This window comes from Lottia gigantea, assembly GCF_000327385.1.
Source record: "Lottia gigantea unplaced genomic scaffold LOTGIsca_236, whole genome shotgun sequence".
NCBI classification, from domain to species: Eukaryota; Metazoa; Mollusca; class Gastropoda; family Lottiidae; genus Lottia; species Lottia gigantea.
Window position 1 is genome coordinate 140851 of NW_008708685.1, and position 8391 is coordinate 149241.

Sequence of the window (8391 nt, forward strand, 5' to 3'; positions counted from 1 at the left end):
TGAAAAATCATTGTCAAGATGTTTGAAGAAAGTCAAGCTGATAGATGGGATCCTCTAAAATATAAGTTGATATCCTTGTTAAATCAAGATGTTTGTTCAAGGTGCATTCGATAGAAAGAAAACTCAAATATCTATGGTCAATGACCAGCTGGTAGATAGAAACCTCAAGGATTTTATTTGATATTCTTCTACAATAAAGTTCTTTCTTTCTTACTTACAGGAAGATCATTTGAAATTGTTAAAAGATAGTTCCAGACTGTTCCATTATTGTGCCACCCCAATATTATTCTCCTCTCAGTGGCGCCATAGAGTCGTGGAGAAAACTACTACTCAATTTAAACAGGATGTTCTTGTAGCTTCCACCCCACCAACTGCTGATTTACCAAAATCTGTAAGCTAAATACTTCATCTGATGGTCAGGTTTTATCCTATCAGGTCATTGTGCATCATAAGTTTTTTATTTCATTAATCCAAAATAGTACAGTACAGTAGGACATAAAACACCTTTTCATAAGTCCAATAAGATACTGAACAGTAGGATATAAAACTCTATTTCATTTCATTAGTCCAATAAGATACTGAACAGTAGGACATAAAACACCTTTTCGTAAGTCCAATAAGATACTGAACAGTAGGATATAAAACTCTATTTCATTTCATTAGTCCAATAAGATATAGAACAGTAGGACATAAAACACCTTTTCGTAAGTCCAATAAGATACTGAACAGTAGGATATAAAACTCTATTTCATTTCATTAGTACAATAAGATACTGAACAGTAGGACATAAAACACCTTTTCATTAGTACAATAAGATATAGAACAGTAGGATATAAAACTCTATTTCATTTCATTAGTCCAATAAGATACTGAACAGTAGGATATAAAACTCTATTTCATTTCATTAGTACAATACGATACAGAACAGTAGGATATAAAACTCTATTTCATTTCATTAGTACAATAAGATACAGAACAGTAGGATATAAACCTCCATTTCATTTCATTAGTCCAATAAGATACAGAACAGTAGGATATAAAACTCTATTTCATTTCATTAGTCCAATAAGATATAGAACAGTAGGATATAAAACACCTTTTCATAAGTCCAATAAGATACTGAACAGTAGGATATAAAACTCTATTTCATTTCATTAGTCCAATAACATACAGAACAGTAAGATATAAAACTCTATTTCAATTCATTAGTCCAATAAGATACAGAACAGTAAGATATAAAACTCTATTTCAATTCATTAGTCCAATAAGATACAGAACAGTAGGATATAAAACTCTATTTCATTTCATTAGTCCAATAAGATACAGAACAGTAGGATATAAAACTCTATTTTATTAGTCCAATAAGATATAGAACAGTGGGATATAAAACTCTTTTTTATTAGTCCAATAAGATACAGAACAGTAGGATATAAAACTCTATTTCATTTCATTAGTCCAATAAGATACAGAACAGTAGGATATAAAACTCTATTTTATTAGTCCAATAAGATATAGAACAGTGGGATATAAAACTCTATTTTATTAGTCCAATAAGATACAGAACAGTAGGATATAAAACTCTATTTCATTTCATTAGTCCAATAAGATACAGAACAGTAGGATATAAAACTCTATTTTATTAGTCCAATAAGATATAGAACAGTGGGATATAAAACTCTATTTTATTAGTCCAATAAGATACAGAACAGTAGGATATAAAACTCTATTTCATTTCATTAGTCCAATAAGATACAGAACAGTAGGATATAAAACTCTATTTTATTAGTCCAACAAGATATAGAACAGTGGGATATAAAACTCTATTTTATTAGTCCAATAAGATACAGAACAGTAGGATATAAAACTCTATTTTATTAATCCAATAAGATACAGAACAGTAGGATATAAAACTCTATTTTATTAGTCCAATAAGATACAGAACAGTAGGATATAAAACTCTATTTCATTTCATTAGTCCAATAAGATACAGAACAGTAGGATATAAAACTCTATTTTATTAGTCCAATAAGATACATAACAGTAGGATATAAAACTCTATTTCATTTCATTAGTCCAATAAGATACAGAACAGTAGGATATAAAACTCTATTTTATTAGTCCAATAAGATACAGAACAGTAGGATATAAAACTCTATTTTATTAGTCCAATAAGATATAGAACAGTAGGATATAAAACTCTATTTCATTAGTCCAATAAGATATAGAACAGTAGGATATAAAACTCTATTTCATTAGTCCAATAAGATACAGAACAGTAGAATATAAAACTCTATTTCATTAGTCCAATAAAATACAGAACAGTAGAATATGAAACTACAAATCTTTAGTCCAATAAGATACATTTTTCATTTTAGAGATCACGTCATAGTTCTGGCGCCTCAGTAACCAGTTTAAAGAATAAACGTTCTGAAAGCCAAGATGACCGTCGGAAGCCAACAACACCACAAGATTCTCCTGAAATTCGTATAAGTACATCACAAGAGGAAACATGGCATATTAAACTACGAGATAATTTTATTAAAGAGTATATGAGTTATCTACAGAATCTAGGTTTTAAAACTGTCAAAGTTCAACAATCTTCAAGAAAAAGGCTAGTGGTCATTCTCTCTCAACTATATTTACATTTACTTGTTTTAGGCAGTTATATCTAACTGTTAATTGATGAATTAATACTCCTTCAGTTTAACTTAGATTGTTTATATTGTCTTATTTCTCAGTTTAGATTTTATTGAAAGATTTTAAGATGAGATTTATTGTTATTTTTAGGGCTAGTGACATACCCAGTACGTATAATATATATACAGGAGAAGAAACCAATCTGACATCAGTTAGTCTACAGAAAACAATGACAGGAGGAATATTACTGATGGATATTGGATATAGAGAAGAATATTTCTGTGTCAAGTTATTTGTTTTCGACTATTCTCAGATCAGTATTAACATTAATCAACAGGTTGGAGTATTTTTATTATCATATTTTTATTATCATATTTTTATTATCATATTTTTATTATATTCAAGACTGGAATTTTTATCAAACAAATTAAGGAGTTATCTGATCACAATCAATAATGATATTTATTAATGATATTTACTAATGATATTTACTAGTGATATTTACTAATGATATTTACTAGTGATATTTACTAGTGATATTTACTAATGATATTTACTAGTGATATTTACTAATGATATTTACTAGTGATATTTACTAGTGATATTTACTAGTGGTATTTACTAATGGTATTTACTAGTGGTATTTACTAGTGGTATTTACTAGTGATATTTACGAGTGATATTTACTAAAGATAGTTACGAGTGATATTTACTAGTGATATTTACTAGTGATATTTACTAATGATATTTACTAGTGGTATTTACTAGTGGTATTTACTAGTGATATTTACTAGTGATATTTACGAGTTATATATACGAGTGATATTTACGAGTGATATTTACGAGTGATATTTACGAGTGATATTTACTAGTGATATTTACTAATGATATTTACTAATGATATTTACTAATTATATTTTTTATTAGAAATGAAATGAAAGAAGTGTTTATATTTTAGATGAAATTATTATTTGTTGATGAGTGTCAGAGATATAAAGATTTAATTCATGTTCACAGTTTTGCTCATGATTTTCACCTGCGCTGCATTCAACGTTATATATCTGGGGAAGAAACTATATTTCACCAAGGTTTTCATCTGACCAATTTCCTCACTGATTTTACACAGATTTATTCTTACGCTCCAAGTTTCTCTCGAAATTGTCTCCAACAAGGTTAGTAACATAGATTCTATTCTCATTTTATCACTTGTTTTGATAAATTGTATTATACAAATCATCTGTGAAACATGGTGTGATGTTTTGTATTACAAAGTGTGTTATGTTTTGTGTTACAGAATATGTAATGTTATGTTTTGTGTTATAGAATATGTAATGTTATGTTTTGTGTTATAGAATATGTAATGTTATGTTTTATGTTATAGAATATGTAATGTTATGTTTTGTGTTATAGAATATGTGATGTTATGTTTTGTGTTATAGAGTATGTTATGTTTTGTGTTACAGAATATGTGATGTTATGTTTTGTGTTTTAGAGTATGTTATGTTTTGTGTTATAGAATATGTGATGTGATGTTTTGTGTTATAGAATATGTAATGTTATGTTTTGTGTTATAGAATATGTAATGTTATGTTTTGTGTTATAGAATATGTGATGTTATGTTTTGTGTTATAGAATATGTGATGTTTTGTGTTATAGAATATGTTATGTTTTATGTTATACAATATGTAATGTTATGTTTTGTGTTATAGAATATGTAATGTTATGTTTTGTGTTATAGAATATGTTATGTTATATTTTGCGTTATAGAATATGTTATGTTTTGTGTTATACAATATGTTATGTTATATTTTGTGTTATAGAATATGTTATGTTTTGTGTTACAGAGTATGTTATGTTTTGTGTTATACAATATGTTATGTTATATTTTGTGTTATAGAATATGTTATGTTTTGTGTTACAGAGTATGTTATGTTTTGTGTTATAGAATATGTGATGCTGTCAGACTCTCACTGTATTAATGATCAAGTTTTTGAGTATATGATTAAACAAATGAAACAGTATGAGATGAGAGTTGTTAAAATGAAGGCTGTTGTAGATTATGATGTAGAACCAGTAAGTATTGTTGTATTTGGGACATTGTTCAAATCCTTTTCATATTCAAAAAATTTATGTCCAACTATGGGTTTGTTTGTCAACATTTTCATCAAATTGTATTGAAACGAAAATGATGGAATTTTGATAGACTTGGCAATGTTTAATTTTTAAAGAGTTATTTCCCTTCTAGTAGAATATGCTTCTAAATTTTTCTGATATTGCAGTGAATACAACAGTTCAAATTTAATAATAAAACTTATTTTGTTTCAGGATTATTGCTATGTGAAGAATGTTGATGAGTATGCATTATTAAGACATCATAAATTGGTAAATTCAGGCCAGAAGGAAACAGATGATTATGATGTGGGATTAATAATAACCCAAGAGGTTGTTCAAGGCAGAACTAGTCCGGATACAGATCGACCTATTTTACGATTAAAATATTTTGTATTATTAACCAGAAGACAGGATTGTTTTCCTTTGAAGAATTTAGAAAAACGATTGGTTGGAATTCGACCAAATAGACTCTTACCTACAGGTATATTTCTATTCACCACATAAATTCTTGTGTACATATCACTGTCCACAGGGAATTCAAAAGCCTGAAGATAGACATAGTGGATAAGTTCAAACAAACACCAAAATATTAAATGAAAAAACTTGGTATGCTAACATCAATGTAGTGTTGTTATTTACGTTGTTATTTGTTATTTCTTACTTTGTTTATCATTGTTAGACCTTGAAATTCTATAATGTTTTAAAAGATGAATAAAATTTGTATATCTATTATTGTACGATAGAGAGTAATAATGAACCGATAGAAAATGAAACAGTCCAACCTGTACCAGTTAAACAACATATTGGAGTCCGTCAAGAAATCGTGGATTATTTGGGCTACTCTAATAAACATCAGGCAGCTATTTATGAATTATTATCCAGAGAAATGAAATCATCTTGGTGAGTTTCTCATTAAATTGATGATTTTAGTCTATATTTGTTTTTTTGTCAACTCAAACTATCTGTATGATCTTTTAGAATTGAAATCAAGTAGAATAATATTGTCAGCCAATCAGAATCGGTAGAATATATAGGTTATAATATTTTTTATTGTCTGAATTTCAGTAATGAAATCAAAGAAATGGTGGAAACGTCGAAAAGTAAATGTAGACGTGACTTGTTGTGGAAGAGAATGTTGAATAATGAAGAGGAACAGAAGAAACGACGGAAAACTGATTTAGAAGACAATCGTGACAATATGGTGAGATTATATTTATTTATATTCATGTTATTTAAAATTTTAAATTGAAGGGAATATCTCAGGTTGCCAGAATTTCTAACCTAGTTATGAGAATTTTACAAACTCTTCGTCAGAAACACTATTGTTTTTTTTTGTCAAGTAATATTGTAATAGGACATGACATTGAGGCTGCAATTTCAATTTTTGAAATATGTAAAATATAATTGCATTCGGTCAGTAATTTAACTGCTTCCCCTACTTTGGCTGGTGTCTAAATATTCTACTTTACTTTTGTAATGATTTCATTATTGTTGCAGGTTAATAGATTTAGAAAATAAAAATTTTCTGTTAACATTTTGCAATTTTTACTATGTATTTTAGAATCTTTTGCTATGTATTTTAGAATCTTTTGCTATGTATTTTAGAATCTTTTGCTATGTATTTTAGAATTTAGGGAAGTTGAGTTATGATGAGTTTCAAGAATTATTAAAGATGGTGATTAGAACTCCATTAAGTAACGAGGATGTACAGTTATTACCATTATCTACCATGCCGGTTTCTTGGTATCGAACTTTAGTACCAATCTTGATGTCTAAATATTCCAACCATTATCGATGTTTTACCTCTACCGACGGCCTGAATCAATGTATAGTAAGTTTTACACTGTGGTCTGAAATAATTAATTCTTAACTAAAATTAACTGGATAGATTAATACCCAAAAATCACAATTTGTATACTTGATGTAATTTTTCATGATTAATTTTGTAATATTTCAGAATATTTTGTTATCATAAATATTTTGTCTATGGCACATGTTCACAGACAAGTGAGACTCTTATCTATAACTTCCCGTTTCAGCTGATAACTAACGCAAATTATAACTTCCTGTTTCAGCTGATAACTAACACAAATTATAACTTCCTATTTCAGCTGATAACTAACGCAAATTATAACTTCCTATTTCAGCTGATAACTAACACAAATTATAACTTCCTATTTCAGCTGATAACTAACACAAATTATAACTTCCTGTTTCAGCTGATAACTAACGCAAATTATAACTTCCTATTTCAGCTGATAACTAAAGCAAATTATAACTTTCTATTTCAGCTGATAACTAACACAACTTATAACTTCCTATTTCAGCTGATAACTAACACAACTTATAACTTCCTATTTCAGCTGATAACTAACACAAATTATAACTTCCTATTTCAGCTGATAACTAACACAACTTATAACTTCCTGTTTCAGCTGATAACTAACGCAAATTATAACTTCCTATTTCAGCTGATAACTAAAGCAAATTATAACTTTCTATTTCAGCTGATAACTAACACAACTTATAACTTCCTATTTCAGCTGATAACTAACACAAATTATAACTTCCTATTTCAGCTGATAACTAACGGAAATTATAACTTTCTATTTCAGCTGATAACTAACACAAATTATAACTTCATGTTTCAGCTGATAACTAACACAAATTATAACTTCCTATTTCAGCTGATAACTAACGCAAATTATAACTTCCTATTTCAGCTGATAACTAACGCAAATTATAACTTCCTATTTCAGCTGATAACTAACACAAATTATAACTTCCTATTTCAGCTGATAACTAACACAAATTATAACTACCTATTTCAGCTGATAACTAACGCAAATTATAACTTCCTATTTCAGCTGATAACTAACACAAATTATAACTTCCTATTTCAGCTGATAACTAACGGAAATTATAACTTCCTATTTCAGCTGATAACTAAAGCAAATTATAACTTCCTATTTCAGCTGATAACTAACGCAAATTATCTGGGAATGTTCATAATGTTAGAGATAACTCCCACAAAAGCTGTAAGTTTTTGATTATAATTATTAGTTACGTGGAATGGTTAGGGTTATCTTTAAAGTTAGGGAAGTGGCCACAATAAGGGTTTGGGTATGTTTATGTTTTTGAAAGGAAACTGAAACAAAAGCTCATAACAGTTATCTTGTATTCAAGATATACAGAATTGGAAAATGGTAGCAACTTACTCTATATTTTATATTATCTAAAAAGCTGAAGTTATTTTCCAGGATTTGAGTAAAGTTATACAGGAAGCAATTACAGAACAGGACAGCATTTTGACTAGTCCTAATTTTTCTACAATTAGTATGTACAGTCATATTGAAGATTTCGTTAATACTTGTTGTTTTCATCTCTGGTCTACATTGCTCTGATAATTATAATATTTTGTGGCCGTGGTCCATGAATTAATTAATAGTTCGTGCACATGGTCCATGACTGAATTAATAGTTTGTGCACATGGTCCATGACTAAATTAATAGTTTGTGGCCATGGTTCATGACTGAATTAATACTTTGCGGCCATTGTCCATGACTAAATTAATAGTTTGTGCACATGGTCCATGACTGAATTAATAGTTTGTGGCCATGGTTCATGACTGAATTAATAGTT

The 8391-nt window shown here is 28.5% G+C and overlaps 1 protein-coding gene across 1 annotated transcript; it reads left to right on the forward strand.

Moving 5' to 3' along the window:
• Positions 1-229: 229 nt before the first annotated feature.
• Positions 230-8153, forward strand: LOTGIDRAFT_144386 (hypothetical protein; the record flags this gene model as incomplete). The annotated part of the gene is made up of 10 exons (XM_009055182.1): positions 230-346; positions 2418-2615; positions 2765-2974; positions 3596-3809; positions 4583-4701; positions 4981-5230; positions 5526-5649; positions 5815-5939; positions 6384-6584; positions 7999-8153. Coding segments are annotated over 10 exons (1713 nt in total), but the record flags the coding sequence as incomplete, so codon positions are not given.
• Between the last annotated feature and the right edge of the window lie 238 nt (positions 8154-8391).